A 19,827-nucleotide genomic window follows, 5' to 3' on the forward strand; every position below is an offset into this window, starting at 1 on the left:
TAAATTAGAAAAACATAGGAAATGGATAAGAGTTACTTGCAATTGTAATCTATTCTGGTAAGCAAGCTGACTGGAAAAAAGAGCCTTTAAATTACTGTATAATTAAAGCGAGATAAGGTCTCAACAAAAATAGAAATGAAATCTGATTCGACAAAATAAAATTGTAATAAAAATGAATCACTGTGTTTGATCTACAAACATCAGTGTCTTTCAATGCTACCTGCTATCAACTCTCTTACAGGATCTTTCCGCTTGGAAAAAATCCAAATCTAAACTCGAAGAATCTCTCTTGTGATGGCCTCTAACAAAGTTTGATGATATAGAGCCCATAGAAGAAATAGATGATTTATTACTTACATGACACAAGTACTGATTATTTCTTAAACTCATCATCTTTCCATCGTTAATGGAAGAGATGGATTGATTCTTTCTACCACCATGAAATCTACCCATTTTTCCTTGCAGTAAAGAAGGTGTGTTTGGGGTAATTGGCAGGCAGAATATTGAGCCAGATCTTGAAGGTACTCTTGATGAAGTTTGAGGTGTGAATATTGACTCAGAGGATGAGCTTAGCGATTTGTTTAGCGAAAAGTTCTTATGAATGTTATTAGAGTTGTTTACAGGAGCAAATGAAAATAATTCTGGAGATGCAAATGGAGAAATAAAATTGTTCATAGCGGTATTTGGATTGCCACCCAGCGAGAGGGGTGACAGATTAGATGCAGATGAGTTAAGACCTTGTCTTTTCCTCAATATATTGGATTGTTGTGGAATCATTGAATGATCATTAAGCGTTAAATTTTGATTGTACACATGGTTTTCATCATTAGCAGTGTGATTAGCATTATTGCTATAGCCAGGATTCTTTGGCGAGAATGATGGTGAAGAGAATGCTGAAGAGGCGGCCGATGACATTGGCTGAGCTTCATCAAATGTATTGGCCAGTGGCGAACCATTTGGCGATATGTTCTCGGTTGGAAATGGGTAACTATTGGTGTAATCTTGAGAACGATATAATTCTTCCAATTGTAGTTGGACATGGTAGTTTTGTAATGCATCCAATATTCTTTTCGAAGTTGGAATACCATTCTGTTGTTCACGTCCAGAGAAACGCTTGGAATTACCGGCTGGCATCTTACTAGAAATGTATTTGAATTTGAAGCTTGAAGGCAACGAATCGATGTTGACCACTAAAGATAGTAGCTCTTTGCAGATGTTAACCATGTTATCATCGTTGACATTCATTTGCAGATCTTCCCATTGATTCAAATTGTAAAAGTTCAATGACATTGAAACAACGGTAATTGCGGCTAGCGCAATAGAAGACTGATTGTAGTTCAAAGCAAGATTCAAATCGAAGGATGCAAGTTCACAAAGTAAGATGGCGCCAAGCTTGATTTCATTGATATTTAGTTTTTTTGGGAAATCGTTGTCGTTGGCGTCGTTAGTCTTCATGAACAGCAACATGTCAATGAAAGAATCATAAGTAGCAACGTGACACAGAGACCAGTTCAAAGATTTCAGCAAATGTAGTTCCATTTCTTTGAATTGGTTAACTGTGAACTGGTTGCAACACAGACTCTGCAAGACCTTCAAAGTAGCGACTCTGTTTTTGGAGTCCCAGTACTTGGAACTAATCCACAAAGAAGTCAAAGCAATCAGTTGGTAAGTCGAAGACTTGATGACGTATTTCGAAGCGTATCTATCCAAGATATCGAAAGCCAAGAACAAAGTTGAAGTAGATAGGTTCAGTCTTGTGTGGCAGTACATCAAGAAATCAAAGATCAAAGTCCTCATCTTGTGATTGATCTGAGGTTGGGCTTTGAAATTTGCCAGCGACTTAGCCACAGTTGTGGCATGGTTTAGCTCTGACTCCAGAGTGAGCAAATGCGACAACTGATTAGGACTGTATTCCTTGACAGTCAGATGGTGTGTTTCCAATTCTTTTCTGACAAGGTTAGGGTTAGTGGCTTTGATTGTAGCAATGTTCCTTCTAATTTGAGCCAAGTATGGCATGTTCGGTAGACTTGAAGTTTCATAAACGGCATTTCTGATCTGTTTATGAGACATAATTGGAACGGAAGCAAGCAAGCAGAATTTGAATATTCAAAAAAAAAATGATTTGAAATGAGCGGGCAGGGAATATCCTAATATCGAGTTGTCAAGTGAAGACTATTTTTGAGAGCAACAATGTGTCTTGTTTTTAGTATTAAATAAGAATAGAATAAAATAGTAAAGAAGAAAAAAAATATAATAATTCTTTTGTGGTTCTTGAGACAACTAAGTTATTGATTTGATGTTGTTATATTTTTTCTTTTCTTCCTATTGGCGTTTTATTGATTCATGCAAAATTTTGTAGTATATGTGTTTCAAAAATTCTTTATTCTTGTGATCTGTGGTTGATGTCAATGCAGAATATATGCTTTATAAACACCTAAGATTCCTAATCCTGGTAATTTATGGTATTTGCGTTTAGCAGTTGTCAAGATCAGTAATTAGTTGAAATAACTATGATCCAATTGTAGTTTGATAACGAAGATCAATTGATAGTTCTTCTTCGAGGTCTTTGAGTTGATCTGATCCGAATATATGAAAGGTGAAATATGAAACTCGAATGTAATATGAACCAAGGAAAGATAATACTTTTGAATATCTAGTTGCTTTCCAATATATATATTATCTTTCCAAAAGGACCTTTTTTTTTTCTTGGTGGATGGGATTTCGATTATCTTGGCTGTATTTCTTCACAATTGATGCACTCTCTCTTTGGTGTGTGAACAAGCCTTGTACCAAAGTTAGAGCAAATAGCACAACGGAAGACAAGAGGTACCTGCTTCACGTAAAGCAGAGCAGTAGCACCACCAAGCGAAGTAGAACAATTTGACCAGGACAAAGAGAGCAAGCCTGGGTGGAAATAGTAGAAAAAAGAACTGAAAAGTGCTGCTTTAGCAGTAGAGATCAAAAGAGATCAGGATATGAGAATTTACAATGTCAAAAAAAAAGGAAAGCATAGTGGGATGCTCGATAATTGCTTTTGTGGATTTGGTGTTTGTTCATAAAATGTCCAATTATCCATGACAATTGTCTCCATCAGTGGCCATAGAGCCTGTGTCGGTGTTTAGCACTTTAGGTCGTCCTCAATGGCCTTGCTATTTTTACTCTATTGGGCAAATAGTGAGTGCAGAGTTGGAGAGCAGGGCTTCTCTTGCATAACTAGGACAATGGGAGGGGGAGGGAAAGATAGAGAGGTTTGAGCAAAAGAAGACGGTGGAGTTGTGGGAACAGGACATACGAGTGCTGGTTGTACCAATCGCACTAGACAAGAATAGATAATTTCTTTTATCAGTATGTAAAACTTTTTTTTTACTGAACGTAGTAAAAAAGAGAGAGAGTAAGAACCTATGTAGGTGAATGTAGGAGGACCTTGGTTGTTAGGGCATGAGATCGATGGAAATATGGAAATCGAAAAGGCTGAGGAACTGCCGTGAATATCCAGTTCTGAGGCATTGCACCGTTGATGGACACTGGAGAGCTCTAGAGAGGAGTGCCATCTCAAAAAGCCTTGCACTAGTGGGTGAAAGACTTCTCAGCCAGAAAAGAGTGGAAAGGCCCCCCCACTCCCAGTATGGTTTCTTTTCTGGGGATCAGAGAGGCAGCACAAACCCTAATATGTCCTTCTAAAGTCCCATTTGTCAAGGAGATAGGGAACACTAAAAGATACCACATGCATTTTATTACTGTTCATGGTAAAAGCAGGCCCTTCTCCAGATTTGTCACGAAGAAAGTACGTTAAAGAAAAAATGTCGAAAAAAATTAAAAAAAGAAACAGGACATATCTTCAAGAGGAGCAGTGCTTTTAGGGTTTCATCCTGTGTAGAGAGCCCATACTTCCAACTGTCAAAATTTACTAGTGAGCAGCTTCTTTCTTTTTGCTACATTTCACATTTACTTTATCAAGGTTCTTTTCTTTTTTCACTTAGTGACCTGCAGTGCAGATACAAAGAAGAAGAAGAAAAAAAGCAACACTATGACATTCTCTATCCTTCAGTTTTTCGTCATTCACTGACAGCTTAAAGAAACCTACGACCATACTGTTCTGATAAGTGAATTTTGCACAACCCAGGCGAGTTTCAACTTGATCCGTATTTAAAACTGCTAGCTTTGCTACCATTACATGTGGGGTGGGGGGGATGAGGAAGAAGGCAGGACAGCTCGGTCCAAAGAGTTCCCTATAACTACTGAAACGGATCCCTTGCTAGTGAGATCCAAAGGGTTGGAATACTGTGGTGGGCTCTTAGGCAATAATTCTACGTATGAAAAAAAAAAAGAGAGGGCTTGTCTTGGCTGTCAGTGAGAGATATGGCATTTGCAAGAGAAACTTCAAATTTGAGATTTTTCCCTTTTAGGAAAAACGTCGAATTTTTACTTTTCTCGGGAAAAAAGCGTAGGTGAAGGATCAATGCTTTGCTGAGCAAGTAGTGTAGTAGTTGAATCTGACCCGATATTCAATATATTATTATTTTGAGGATTTGGTGCTAACCCTAAAAAGCTTCACTGCGTTTTGCACGCTCTAAGTTTAGAGAACAACGAAGTGGACCCAGGTTTGTTGCATCCATCAATGGGCACTGATCAAAACACAAGAGCTGATCTTCACTTTTTAGTATTTTAGCTATAATTCAGGAATATGTAGTTGCTTTCTATGCACTAGCCAATCGACTTTCACTTGATTAAAGGGAGCTTTTCGATTGAGGCTATTTCTCAATCAAATCCAGGTTATCGATATTTACTGATGAAGGATTATCTACAATGAACCCACGGAAAAAGAACTCTCAATTGGCCTCTCAAAACCAAAAGGAGCGCCCACAAGCATTGATGTTTTAGTGGGTGCGCTCACTGTCTCTACAATTGAGCTTCCCCTGTGTCTTCCAGGCCTGCTTCACACTATGTAATATTATCTTGAAGGATACCGGCCCTGCTACAAATCCTAAGTAGAGCGTATCAACTATTACTGACAATCTTGAAATATCAGACACCTGCAAGGGGCAACCAAAGAAAAAGATATTTGGTAGCAATGTCGTAATTTCTTGTGTAGTTGTGTAACAATCGACATCAACTATCGGATACTTCAAATTGTCATTGGAACTTGTCTCTCTCCTTTACCCTTTCCTTCCATTCATGGTAAAAAAACTTAAGGATCTGGGCTGTCGGGTCCCTCTTACAAAGAAATACTGAAGAAAAGTGATCGAAAAAGACAGCTTACCTGAGAGAATCGCGGTAGGGAGAGCTGCAAAAACGAGTGAGAACCAGGAGAGGACATTTGGGCTTGTCAAAAGACTTGACATTTCTCAAGTATCGTTCAAATCATGCCTAATGAAGAGATATAACGATTTATTATTAGCAGCTACTTCCTCCTTACAACAGTTGTGTATAAATCTTTGCCAGATCAAGCAAAAATCCTTGAGTGAAAGACCAAGCAAGATTAGAACATAAAAGAAATTTGAGATTTGAACTTGCTTGTCCTCTTTCCCATATAAAGAAAAACTGTATAAATCTTGAGCAACAACACCTATGAATACCAAGTAGGCTAACAAATACGCAAAAAGAAAAGATGCTAAATTATTCCAATAGAGAATCAAAAAGAGAGTGACTTGTAGGGTGATCAACAATTTACTTGACCGGTATGACTACTTTAGCATCCCTTGAAAATGTTTGTGATAGATAGCTATGTAGATTTTAGTGTTGTCATTGTGACATACACCCTAAAGCTTTCTTAGTAGCTGAATATCCAGCAGGAACATTTCCAAAAACTGAATTAAACAAAGAATAGAGATACGGAACAGCGAATGTATTTATATTACTATTTACAGTTAAAAGCGGTCTAGAAAATAAAAGGAAGTACAGCAACCCAACTTTCTGTCTAAATTCCGTCGGAATCAGAAGAAAATAAGCAGCCAAAAAACGTGGTATACCATAATGCACTTGTACAATAACTATGGCTGTCTCACAAGCAAGAAAATGCTTTATTGGGAAATTAAAATCAGTAATGACCGAACACTTTTTCATACTATATTAACAAGTCAGAAAAGATTACAATCAAATTGCAATAGATCGACCACTAAGATTCAATATCTGACCACTGAAATTATAATGCTCATAGTTAACAATCATTTTGATATAGATCAGTCTTAATTGATACATTAAATCTGGAAGCATCAAATATTTCCCAATTGCAGTAGTATTATTTTCTTATAAAATTTGACAATGTTAGAGGACATAAACTTCACTCCCTATCCTAATATATTGCAAAATATCTGATAAAGTCAGCTGAATCATTACCATAAATATTGGTTTTCTAGATATCCATCATACTTAATGGAGTCACTAACAAAACAAGAGTAAAATGTGTTTCACGAAGGCTAGTTATCACAATCTATCTTAATTTTTTGTTTTTCTTAAGAATCAAAATAAATCAATTGTAAATAAAAGAACAGAACGATTTGTAGGAGTGGAATTTTAGCGCAAATGTTTCGATTTACCATCTCATCTGGGCCTCACTTCTTAGAGAAATATTCGTCCATTATCGGAGAGGTATACCTAATGAATCTATCGCGGCAGTTCTCATAACTATCTAAGGCTGGTCTGACATCAACATTAAATGTTGGAAGCCCATTAGCATCATCAGGTCCCCCATAAAAGTCCAACACATACCGGACTTCTTTCTTACCTTCAGGATTGCTTCGTAAAACTACCCAATCATGTCTGTCAAATGGAAGTTCTCCATGATAAGTCTCAGGGAATAGTTTTCCCATTAGATAATTCCAACGAGCTCTAGGAGATAACTTGTCCGGTCTTCCTGTGAATTTTAGTAGTTTAGGTTCAATTTTGCTCTTTTCAGTATAGGGTTTCTCCCAATCAAGTATTTCTTGCCAACATCCTTCATTTAAAAAGTTATGGACATTAACCATCGATTCAACAGCATCCTCTGGTATCTCTTCTCCAGTGTTTGGGTCAATCTTACCCTTCCGAATCATAGCATTATACATTTGTTGCGGAGAAGGGTATTCCCAAAACTCGTTACTTGAACCTTTTGGTATACTAGACACGGTTCTCTCCTTTGGTAAAATAGTCTTTTGTCCGTGTTGACTGGTCTGAGATAATTCTGGCATGTTATTCAAGGGGTTGAAAGGTGACTTTTCAACGTCAACCTTTGACTTTCCGGCCATAACAGGACATCTACCTACATCACTCTCATCGGCGACCGATCCTGATTTCTTATTGATGGAAGGAATGTCCTGAAATGAAGCAATATCATTTGAGCGTTTATCAGCCCAAAACCACCCCATTGCCAATAATATGATAATGTGCTCTTCACGAAAGTCGTTAAATTTAAACTTCTCAGAAATAATCAAGAGACAAGCAGTTTAATCCTTGATTGAGAAAGTCTGCTGGATGAAATAATTCGCGTTTATAGCTTTTTTGCTATCGAAACCACTTTCAAGAACCCTAACTGCTTCTGAAATTAATAATAGGTTATGTAATATCAGTGCGAATAACCTTCTTGTTCTCGACCAAAAGGGATCTGCAAAAATAGATTCTTGTTTTATTCAACTAATTGTTTGAAGAGCAATGTGGAGGAATGCTAATCGTTTCAAAACGTCCAAATGCAATTTGCTATTATCAGGCTGCTGATTTATCGATTTTTGGACAGGTACAAATCTATATTAAGATCAAAACTATTGCACCCTTAGTACTTCTTTGAAAATCCGATAAAATCAGAGTTTCAATTATCAATAGACGGAGGTTTTAGAAAATGATAGCCTTAAGCTTTCCACGTTCTAAACAGTCTGATCAAACCGCAACTCAAAAACAATAGTTGATCTTTGAGTTTCTAAAACAAAATTAAAAATAATTCAGTTATAGGTGATATTTTCACACAAGGACTATTTGTCGTTCACTGTAGTTGTAGTTGCTTACCCTTTGAGTAAATATAACTTAGCTGCTCCGAAATCACAAAGATACTTCTCCCTGGTTTGTTTGTAATTCAGAGTGAAACCAAAGCCACTAACACTGGACCTTTATTTTACCAACTAAATGCTATCAACAGCCTCTATCGGTGCACCAGTGTGATCGATAACTCCAACTACTCAACGATTTACCTCGAGCAAGTCTTCCTAGCTTGCCACTTTTTGCAAAAATTTTCCTTGCCGAGTCTTATCAAAATGCGAGATGAGTTTCGGACGGCCTCGCTATCAAAACTTTGGAACAAAAAGTAAGGGGTTTTGCTTAGAAGGTTCCCTACAAGGTAGGCTATGAAACCAACTTGCACCGATAAAATTGTTAATGATAAGATAGGGAGCTCCTGAACTGACGTAATTATGGCACTCATCTATATAATGTGTTTGAAACACATACTATTATGGTCTACCATGTGATTATAAGAATATATTTAGTTTGCATTGCTAGAAAACACTCGAGTAGAGCTTTAAACTACCAAACGTTCACGTTTAAGTTAGTTTTTCTCATGGCGGAATCTGAACTAAGAATCGTATAAGAGTTGGCTATTGTACGCATTTTAGAACTACTTTATTCCTTGTTAGAAAACAACACCAAATGTCGCTTAAAAATTTGAAACCATACGCAAGTCTTTCGTCATCTGTACATACATGACCCATTAGCGTCATGACTAATGTAAATCATAGTATAGTCTTACGGAGGCTTAGTTTATACACAAAACTAACTCATAGGACAAAGAAACCATACATCCACATTAAAGTAGAAATACCCTAATTGATTGAAGTAATTGTTTATCTCTATATTGCTTACTAGGAAAAAAAAAATACTTGAGCAAATCCAAGAATCACGGATTACTTAACCAATGGAAATTCATATCATCCTGGAAGAATTGATTTGATAGTTCTTGGTTTTAAAGTTGGAGTTACATGTCGATAATAAAAATCTGCTTTAGACCACAGTTTATAATGGTCTGTTGGACTTTTTGCAGTATCTGTAATGATGACAAAATGAGCAAGGTCTTAAAATCCGATTGTCCAATGTCCGAAAAATCAGGGACCCTAATTGAAGTCCTGAATTGTATACTTACTCTTTTAGCCTGTTTCCCTTTTATGTTTCAATTTTGGCGTCAGTCGAATTCTCTATGCTATAGTCCCTCCTGACATACCAAATGCTTTTGGCGTCATGCACTACCATCCCTTCTCCTTTTAACATCATACAACCTTTCTCAATACCCTTTTTAGTAAAAATAAAAAAAATCGATCAGTTTCCATCCGTTACTCTGCCAATCACAACCAATAAGAATTCTAGTTTCTCCTAAGAAAAGCAAATCATTCTCGCTTTTATCATCACTAACTCCAATTTCCATTAGCAGATGGGAAGCCTTTAAGGGTCCTCCCTTCTCCTTCTATCGCGGGGTTCCTGAAATTGAATTTTTTTTTTAAAGTCTGACGATTGACTCTCCATTAAAACTGGGGTAGAGGAGAATAAAATTTCCTCGTTCGGCAATGTCTGTGCAGAAAGCATATGAGATAATCGGTAGTCATCATGATTTACATAAAAAATTGGATTTTGTACATCCCATTTATTCTCTGCTTTGTTTTTCATGAACTTTCCTTTTTATGGTAAGCATGAAAAATGTCTAAATTTGTCCGATTTTTAGTCCGATTTCTTCTTAGTAAATGTCCCTACACACGTTATTTATCTTCTCAGATTGCGTTAGAACGTGGAGTAGCTAGGGTCTGCGCTTTTTCAACGGAGGTTGACAATGGGTTGCTGTATTCTTTGTGCATTTTAACAGAAAATACCGTAGAGGACGGGACATCAAGAGTGAAAAAGGATCCGCAGGACGCAAACGAGATCTAAACTTTTATTTCTTTCTTTGGTTCTATGCTTCCCCTTTAGGACAAATTAAAATGGGTTGTCCCCGTAGTATGCTGTAAAAATAGTTTGACCAATAAAAGGCCTGAAACCATGGAACCCAGACCGGCTACTACCACATTGAATGTATTCGGTGTACCTTACCCGATGGTATGTCTGAGTAATCCTTGTCAAGAATGAGAATTAGCATAGGCATACTACGATAATAGTGAATAAGGGTCCATTCCGAGATATTTTATGTTTTTTATCTGAAACTCAAAATCCGGTCATGCGGAGAAGAGCAAAACCATATTAAGGTGAAATAATCACATGGCATGAAGATTTACGAGTGCGGTCGAGGATATATGCTGGCATAACATACTCGTCACCATTACGACTGCTAACGTCTTCCGTATAAGTGCCTTGCAAATCGTTACATGCTGAAACACTTGGGTACAAAGCGGATACAACCACTGTTTACATTCAGGAACTTTACAAACCGAGCTGGTACAACAAACAACTAAGGGAAAGTGTATGTAGAGGTTCCAATACTGCAATAGGATTTTATCCATTTTCGGGATATAGATTGTTAATAGAGGCTACTTAGTACACAATCATTGCACTAATCGTCGATATACATGCGACATTTTAGGTTGTTGAAGACAAAACAAGTTTATACTACAAATGGTAATCACCTTATGGATGGTTTACCACAAAGAATTGAGTACCTGAGTCAAACATTTTCATTACTTCAAAGGGAAATCCCGACTCATGTTCCCCACCTTAACAGCTTATTAATTGGTATGAACATACACAACACAACTCTCAAAAGAAGAAATCTATGCCGTTAACCAAAAAAGGTAAAAAAGACACACTGAAGGTATTTCCAGTGAGCGGTATGGTATGGATGTTTGTGTGTCTCGTCTGTTACAACGCACAACACAGAAAAAGTAAGCCCACTCTCCAAGGTGATACCACTTGCAAAATCGTTAAGGTTACAACCGAGAGATACGCTATGTTTGAACGCTGGGCTGTGCTGCCTCTCTCTAGAATTAGTATAGAGAGGCATTGTGAGGTACCTGGTTCCTCAAATCCATAAAAAAGATCAGACCATGAAAAAGAAACTTTCATCCCATGTCTGATAAATGTCCCACAACAATATGGACAAGGACATGCAGATGTCCTTATCAAGGATAAGAAAAAAAAATCCTTTTTAGGGTTAGGATTTGCAAATGATCATAGTGATGTTATTGGAGTACTGACACACTTTGAAAAACAATTTTGAAAATTAGGGTTTGGATGGAAGGAAGAAAATCGTCTTCGGGAAGGGAGAATATTTTGACGAAGACTGGATCACGGTATCAAGCACCCGAAGGTGACATGAATATTTTGCACGATGGTATCACGCCATAATATCACTATTCACCCAAAAAACCACTTGAAATCACCACACACGCTAAATCGTATGCCCACTCTCGTGCAAAGACATAACACTCATAACATCTGCCATCCCCAACACGTATGCGGGTAACCATGTGTGCAACCCCCATCAGAATCACCGAAAAGAAAATTGAAGATATGAGTTTCGGCCAAAACCCACACACCACCAGATTCCACTATTTCTGCCTCTCTTTTCCCTTCCATTAAAAACATTGCTTTTTTTTTTCCCTCTTCCTTGAAAAGAGCCTTCCCACTTAGAATCTCTGCCCCATTTCTCGTTCCCTTTGTTCTCTCTCCCCGTAGAGGAAGGGTCCTGGGATTCCACTATTTCCTGTCCTGCAACACTTCTTGTGATGCTCACAGGCTCCTTTCCCTTGCCCCCCCCCAGCTATTTCTAACCACCACGAAAACTGCACACAGACACCACATAACACTTGCAAATGACGTAATTATTATCTACGCCCTCGCCCACACTAAGGGAGATAATGGAGCCCACCTGCACTAGGGTCCTCGAATTGGCCCACACAATGCACAAGATACTTTACAGTCCCCCCCCACTCCTCCAGCACTTTCACTAACTATGAAGGGCATCTCTTAGCAGCTCTTTAACCATTCGAAATATTTTTCACAGCTCGTATTGACTATGATTTGATTTGATTTTGTGCTTGAACTTTGAACTTTGAACTTTGAAATTTGAATTTGAACTTTTGGCTACCACAACAAGGGTTCTTGAACTGGAATGTTAACTGACCTACAATGAATTGAGCTTTGATCTTCTTTATGGGTACTCTCATGATGAAATTAGTTGAATGGGGGGGGGCCTTCCTTTCTTTTTTTTTCATAGAACCCATGAGAAGATAACTTTCTGAAGCTTCTCAACAATGAAGTGAAAAATTTAAGAAAAAAAAATTTTTCTTTCCTTCAATTGTAATTCAAAGCTCTATATTTAAAGCCAAACCAATTGGGTTCTTTTCTTACCTTTCCTATCTCTTGTACACGTTTTTTTTTTGTAGATATTGGTTTCCTTTTCTTAAAAAGAGACTACACAATCACACACACATTCAACACAAAAAATGGACTCTAGATTGGCTAGATTGACTACCTTGCAAACCTCTGCCGGTGAGGAATTGAGAAGAACCTCTATCATCGGTACCATTGGTCCAAAGACCAACAACCCAGAAACCTTGGTTGCTCTAAGAAAGGCTGGTTTGAACATTGTCCGTATGAACTTCTCCCACGGTTCTTACGAATACCACAAGTCTGTCATTGACAATGCCAGAAAGTCCGAAGAGCTATACCCAGGTAGACCATTGGCTATCGCTTTGGACACCAAGGGTCCAGAAATCAGAACTGGTACCACCACTAACGAAGTCGACTACCCAATCCCACCAAACCACGAAATGATCTTCACCACCGATGACAAGTACGCTAAGGCTTGTGACGACAAGATCATGTACTTGGACTACAAGAACATCACCAAGGTCATCTCCGCTGGTAGAATCATCTACGTCGATGACGGTGTTTTGTCTTTCGAAGTCTTGCAAGTCGTTGACGACAAGACCTTGAAGGTCAAGTCCTTGAACGCTGGTAAGATCTGCTCCCACAAGGGTGTTAACTTGCCAGGTACCGATGTCGACTTGCCAGCTTTGTCTGAAAAGGACAAGGCTGACTTGAGATTCGGTGTTGAAAACGGTGTCCACATGATCTTCGCTTCTTTCATCAGAACCGCTCAAGATGTTTTGACCATCAGAGAAGTTTTGGGTGAAGACGGTAAGGACATCAAGATCGTCGTCAAGATTGAAAACCAACAAGGTGTTAACAACTTCGACGAAATCTTGAAGGTCACTGACGCTGTCATGGTTGCCAGAGGTGACTTGGGTATCGAAATCCCAGCCCCAGAAGTCTTGGCTGTCCAAAAGAAGTTGATCGCTAAGTCTAACTTGGCCGGTAAGCCAGTTATCTGTGCTACCCAAATGTTGGAATCTATGACCTACAACCCAAGACCAACCAGAGCTGAAGTTTCCGATGTCGGTAACGCTGTTTTGGACGGTGCTGACTGTGTCATGTTGTCCGGTGAAACCGCTAAGGGTAACTACCCAATTAACGCTGTTACCACTATGGCTGAAACTGCTTTGATCGCTGAACAAGCTATTGCTTACTTGCCAAACTACGATGACATCAGAAACTGCACTCCAAAGCCAACTTCTACCACTGAAACTGTTGCTGCTTCCGCCGTCGCTGCTGTCTTCGAACAAAAGGCTAAGGCTATCATCGTTTTGTCTACCTCTGGTACCACCGCTAGATTGGTTTCCAAGTACAGACCAAACTGCCCAATCATCTTGGTCACCAGAAACGCCAGAACTGCTAGATTCTCTCACTTGTACAGAGGTGTTTTCCCATTCGTTTACGAGAAGGAATCTGTCTCTGACTGGACTGAAGATGTTGAAGCTAGATTGAACTTCGGTATCGAACAAGCTATCGAATTCGGTATCTTGAAGAAGGGTGACACTTACGTTTCCATCCAAGGTTTCAAGGCTGGTGTCGGTCACTCCAACACTTTGCAAGTCTCCACTGCTTAAGAATATCGAGTTTTTTAAACAACTTTTTATTTCTTATTCATAACATCTTTGATAGACCTTGCAAAGGATTTGAGGGTCTCATTTTCTTATACATTAACGTGTATATGATTGAGCAATCTGTTCATGCTGATACATAAAATCATATAGAAAATTTAGTAACGATTATTTTATGTTTTTTTAAGATAACATTATTCATTCAAATAGAAAACAATCATGCATATTGTCAAACTAAAGTTAAGTTGATCGAGTGACTCGACTTAGTCCTGCTCTCCTAGTATAAATGCTAGTAATAATATACACTAGGTGAGGTAAAATATATTTAATCTTCATTATCAATTCAAGACTATTCATTATACTATCTCTAAGTTCTTATATCATACTTTAACATTACTAATGAATGCCACGGCAAAAAGAAAGAACTAAACAATTAATATGAAGAGGCATCAACAATGAAACGTCTTTTTTTACTATGAAAGTCTAATAATCTAAAGGCAATATATTAAAATTAGAATTAATAGACTTAAAAAATTTCCTACCAAACTATCTGACAAACTATCAGAGGCTGGCCAATAAATGATATTATTCTTTGTCATAGAAGTTCATGAAGCATTTAAATCTACTTGTACATATATAGCGATTTATTTTAGTTGATTACTCTTACGGTCTATTAGCTGCGGGAAAATCTGATAAATAAAACATTTTGTGCTTTTAGAATTAAAAATTAATTCCTTTCAATGTTTAATAGCACACTCTCTCTTACTATTGTCTTTTTTTTTCAAGCATTAGAGAAATGCCGTGCTATTGTCTGATTCAACAGTTTCGTTATACTTAATGACAAATTTAGTTCTAGTATTTTAAAAAATACAAAAATACTAATTACCGACTCTAAAATACCTTTCTTTTTAAATCATGTGTGATATAATTATTGACTGATATAAACAATCATTTTTAATTCAAACATTGAGAAAGACGTGATAATGTAAATAATGTACCATGTTGAAAATATACTGGATGGTAGGAATACCCAGCAAACGGCTGAAAAAAGTTTATCTAAATAAATACCGGTGATGCTAAAATTTGTATGGTAAACAAGGCGGAATGGAATTAAAGAATTCCGGCCATTTTTTTTATACTGCTCATACTCGCAGCACAGCAATTGCCGATTGATCTTAAATTATAAGCAGCATCTTCATCCACTATCTACTATTGTAAAAATTGTAGCAAGATTTTTATAAAAGAGAAAATGCTCAACAAAAAAATGAATCTGTTCGACAGTTACCGCTCTGGCGAGATTGTGTGAAAGCATACCAAACTACGCTAAGAAGGAGCTGATAATCTCAGTAGTAGCATTTGGTTCCTCTATTGAAAATAAAAGTGCTGTAAATAACACAGCAAAATAGTCTATAGTTTCATTGCCATTTTTCGTGGTAGTGAAAATTGCTTGTCGGTGTAGAATCATTTATTAAAGTGCAGTGAAATATGCCTTCATATTGAAGTGCACTTTCGTGGTTAACAGTATAAAACCCGGGAGCAAATTAACTTCCACAAAAAAAATATTATTTCCGTTTTGTATCAGTGTGCTAGTTTTTATTTATGTTTACTAACTAAGTTGGTTTTTCAGTAGCATAGGTAACTAATAAAACATGATGTTTTTCTTTTTTTCTTAACTTCAGATGAAACTGAAAGCAATTAGAGGACAGGAACACCAAGCTACTTTCACATGGAAAACATACAATAAAAGACCACTTACTTGCGAAATTAAAAGAAAAGTGAGAAGGATTAACAAAATCGGCAAAACTTTGTATTTTTAATCCTGTAACACTACGAGAGTTTGCTGAACTCTTTCTCAAATATCATTGTTTCAAAGCACCAGTAATGATTTGCACAAGCAACTCCTTTTCCTTTTGCGATAAACCCTCAAAGAAAACCTTTGAAGGACTTTCATACGAGTGGTAAGAACCGACTGACAAACTTTGTCTCAACAGTAAGGAGGCAGGAGGTAGAAAGCTGACCATCTGGCAGAAAGTTTTTAGCCAAGTCTCAATTCTATTCCGTTTGATATTAGTTTCCACACAGTATAGTGGGTGCGTATCAATGAGGAAGTGTGTACGCGATTGTACTTTAAAAGGCATGGAAGACACTGCAGAGGTTTGAGCGAGTTTTTTCTCATTACAGTTAATACCGTTCGAACGTTTAAGAGACTTTTTTTTCTCCCTTCGAATATCACCAGCTTAAAATATTGCCATTATTTCCAACAAGTTACAGACTAGGACTGGCCAACTCTATCAGACCGTGATTTTCCCACAGAACATGTAGTTCTGGACCAATTATCAGGTAAGAAAAGTCGTCAGTTTCTTTTCCAATACTTTTTGGCTAAGTAAGAGCTTAGTCATTAGGTGACTTTCTTGGAGGTGGGAGGTTGGAGTCGACGAACAACTGCATTGCTCGTATAACTCCAAGGATATAATCAAATTCCCCGTATTATAATTCGTTTTACCACCTTATTGTCCGATTAATTGAGCTGGGATCACATTGTGTACCGACCATACACTCACATGAGCAGAATGCCTAGCTTTCTTCCTCTTCACATCTCCCCCTCTCTGCCAGTTTTGTGACAAGATATGCTTTGTAGGTATCACGGAAGAAACTACCATAAATTTTGCTGCTTGCCCACCCGTCGAACTTACACAGGGAGCAATATTGTTGTCGGCTGGTATCTTGTGCCATACAAAATCTATTCCTCAGACAATTTCGATCACATAAGCATCTGAATTACAGTAACGGGAAAACTATCTTGTACGAGGGAATACTTACTAATCCCGTCGTCACTCTCCGCCATCTTCTGTGTGAAACACTAGTATTTTGCTTACGTATGCCTTCCTCATTTGAAAGAGGCACAGAACTCCCATTAAGCAATTCCGCGGGAGCACATAAAGTGGGCAAGCTTTTTAGGCAATTGAGGGGTAATGCTTTGAGATTGGGAATTCCGTTGTCGGGTGCGTTCTGTGTAGAAAAGGCAAGCATCTCATCAAAAAGGAGGCACTAAAAACGCAGCACATCATCTAGAAATAGGAAAACCGGTTCAAGAACTCTTTTTTTTGCCCACCAGCTTTTGTAAGCGATTAAAGTTAGATCCTGCAAAATCTCTGAGAAACTCTGGTACAATGATGCTACTGCTTCTCTCATGTATTTCTCTCTCTCTCTCTCTCTCTTTTTTTTTTACATTTTTATCGTGCGTGCTTTTTTAGGTCGAAAGAATCTACTCACAAAACTGAAAGTATGTTAGCCGTACAAATTCGTGTTACTGCCGAAACTGTGAGAATTGGTAGCATACTTACAGAAGTTTTTTGAATTCAGCCTAACCATTAGGCTCTACCACGGAGCTTTCTCTGTGGCTATAGAGCACTGGTATGGAAATACCGCACTTTTAACTTGTAACCGAGCTGCGGACCTACTGACGGGAAACAATTACGGGAGGGATTCTGCCAGGTCTGTACTGTGTAACACCAAGAGCGAATTTCCAACCGTAGTAATTGGACGAGAGCAAAAAACATTATAAATGATTTGCAAGTATCCTCAAGTGTCTATGACAACGCCGTAGCAGTTGGGCTTCTTTTCTTCTTTAAAATTTCCATAGTGAGTAATGATCTAGTGTTTGTCTCAGAATACCCAGCAGCTAAGAGTGATAAAGAAAATATACTGTGCGGGGCTCTCACTATCTCCAGCTCTTCCCCAAATGTTTCTAAGTACATGTTAGAGCCCACAATCGAAATTTGATTTTGCTGAGCTCTGCACTGATTCTCTATTAAAAAGGCAGTCAGAAATAGGGAGTTGCCAGCCCAGGAAAAAGAAGCCGCACAGCATTCACTGCGCAAAACACTATTAGAGAGCACATCTACCGTGGGCACTAAATATGCCATACAGAAATTCACTTGGAGAGGGGCAAGAGGAAAATCCTGATTATCTCCCCCCCCACAGTGTTTTCTGTGTGCAAGATACCGAAGCCCGAATTGCTAAATAGCCTTTTCCAGCTCTCCAACCTGAGTGCAAAATAGGGAAAGGGATTCTCTTCTCTGCAGCGTCATTTTGCACCGAGATTTGTGTTCTACAAGCACACAAGGAAAAGACTGCTGGCCCACCGTGCCAAGAACTGGGCCTGGTAAAGCAGGGGTCCTTGGAACGCGGAACGCGGAACTTGGCGTGAGGCGAAAGTGGCCCCGGTGTCTTTTATTTTTGCTTTCACTTTTGGGTGACGAGGATGGCCAGGGTCTAGATGCTTCTTTTTCCACTAGTGAAGCAAGACTCAGCATGCCAGTTTCTATTTTTCTAATGCGAGATGATGCCCTTACTTTTTTTTGGTGCTTCTTACATATGTCGTATCCGCAGCGGTTGATGGCATTCTATCTTTTCTACCAAGGCAAGATAGAGCTCTGGCCACAACTGGAAGTGGGCAACTCTGGCTCCTGATGAACACACTGCCAAATTTGAAAGACAGCGATAATATTGGTGTGCGACACTACGTGTCCAGTCCTGTGCTCCCACTTCATATTCAAAAGCAGAAATATGACAACAATGGATCGCACATATAGTAGTAATTCCACCATAATAATTAGTCGGCCATATCTTGCGTTTCTTTTTACAAGAAATGAGAAAACCCTCCTAGCTCGTCTCAAATAAGGGCCCCCCCACCCCTCTTTCTACATTTTTATAACTATTCAAATGGCTGACAGGAAAAAAACCACGTAGCTCATCAGGAAAGGAAGTGCTATTGGAGAAGAAACTTAGAAAATCCCTTAGATGGCAGCAAAATAGTTGCAATCAGCAAATCGAGTTGGTGAGAATTACGAAATAAACAGAAAAGACTGAAACTGAGATACTTTGATCTTGGATGTCTGTGAGAAAAGATATTACTACTTGAAGATTCACACTAAATTGTCGACTTTCAGTGGGGCTATGTCTGTGGTGGGCTGCTTATACCTGCTTTTTTCTTATTTCTTCAACGATGATCCCTGGGAATCTCTTAACTAGCAAGAAGGAGAAGAAAAGTGCTAATGTATCGCAAGCTAATGTAACGTAACAAAAAAGCATTGAACACCGCTGACAAATTAACAGCCTGGAACCAACCCATTTTAATAAGACAGTGGGCTACAAAACAGACATTTTTCTGCTAAAACCATCGTTAGAGGGAGATATCTCGAGGTATTAACAAACACGTCGTGTATTCGAAGCACAGAAGTTCTTGTACTGTTTCAAAAATTTACTTAGAATTTCATAATATGTAGGGAGAACCAAAGAAGAAAAAGAAAAAAATCTAACGCTAGAAAAAGTAGTAGGGAAGACTGTATAGTAAATATCATAACTCGAATTTCCTACTAAATTACGCTGTTCAGTCCAGATAAATTAGTTGAACACCAAATAATTGAAACAAAAAAATAATTACAATATTTCCAGCCTGACTACAGTACGGAATTTGGAATTAAGAGCCATAGATAACGCAAGGGCTAGAAAAAGCACTAAAATTTGAGCTATCCTTGCTCTGAAAGTACTTTTTTTTTCAATAATATCAATGATGAATTGATGTGCATTAACAACAGACCTTCTCTCTTTCTCTCTCTTTTTATTTTTTTTTTTTTTTTTTTTTAATTTTTATTCTTTTATTTTGATGGACTTAGGTAATTCCTTGTATATGGCATACCTGGCCTTAGCGACAAGACTTGCGTCATTGTTCTCATCCCTTGACTAGTAATGCCTTTGTTCTTCAATGCAGAAGTATCTTGAAAAAGGAATAAGTACAATATGATAATCATATATAGATGAAAGAATATGAATGTATATCTCAGGCATTACTAGTTATTTTCGATCTGTATGCATTGTGAATCCATCTTGCGCTCTCTATATTTCAATAAATTATAAATATTATATTTTCATTTAGTTGAGT

General features: G+C 38.0%; 5 protein-coding genes across 5 annotated transcripts; 1 reads left to right on the forward strand and 4 right to left on the reverse strand.

Annotated features, from left to right (window-relative positions):
* Window positions 1–216: 216 nt before the first annotated feature.
* CLN3 (cyclin CLN3) lies at window positions 217–2,070 on the reverse strand (the record flags this gene model as incomplete). The annotated part of the gene is made up of 1 exon (XM_449863.1): window positions 217–2,070. One exon carries the CDS (start codon window positions 2,068–2,070, stop codon window positions 217–219), a length of 1,854 nt encoding a protein of 617 aa, XP_449863.1.
* A 425-nt stretch (window positions 2,071–2,495) lies between these two features.
* On the reverse strand, window positions 2,496–3,101 carry GVI51_M11979 (uncharacterized protein; the record flags this gene model as incomplete). The annotated part of the gene is made up of 2 exons (XM_065626656.1): window positions 2,496–2,734; window positions 3,080–3,101. The coding sequence occupies 2 exons, from the start codon at window positions 3,099–3,101 to the stop codon at window positions 2,496–2,498; spliced, it is 261 nt and encodes an 86-aa protein (XP_065482728.1).
* Window positions 3,102–6,551: 3,450 nt separating this feature from the next.
* On the reverse strand, window positions 6,552–7,343 carry CYC3 (holocytochrome c synthase CYC3; the record flags this gene model as incomplete). Its single annotated transcript, XM_449864.1, has 1 exon — window positions 6,552–7,343. One exon carries the CDS (start codon window positions 7,341–7,343, stop codon window positions 6,552–6,554), a length of 792 nt encoding a protein of 263 aa, XP_449864.1.
* Window positions 7,344–12,383: 5,040 nt separating this feature from the next.
* CDC19 (pyruvate kinase CDC19) lies at window positions 12,384–13,889 on the forward strand (the record flags this gene model as incomplete). The annotated part of the gene is made up of 1 exon (XM_449865.1): window positions 12,384–13,889. One exon carries the CDS (start codon window positions 12,384–12,386, stop codon window positions 13,887–13,889), a length of 1,506 nt encoding a protein of 501 aa, XP_449865.1.
* A 3,584-nt stretch (window positions 13,890–17,473) lies between these two features.
* GVI51_M12045 (uncharacterized protein) lies at window positions 17,474–17,809 on the reverse strand (the record flags this gene model as incomplete). Its single annotated transcript, XM_449866.1, has 1 exon — window positions 17,474–17,809. The coding sequence occupies one exon, from the start codon at window positions 17,807–17,809 to the stop codon at window positions 17,474–17,476; it is 336 nt and encodes a 111-aa protein (XP_449866.1).
* Between the last annotated feature and the right edge of the window lie 2,018 nt (window positions 17,810–19,827).

Source organism: Nakaseomyces glabratus, chromosome M (genome assembly GCF_010111755.1).
Source record: "Nakaseomyces glabratus chromosome M, complete sequence".
In the NCBI taxonomy this organism is placed as follows: Eukaryota; Fungi; Ascomycota; class Saccharomycetes; order Saccharomycetales; family Saccharomycetaceae; genus Nakaseomyces; species Nakaseomyces glabratus.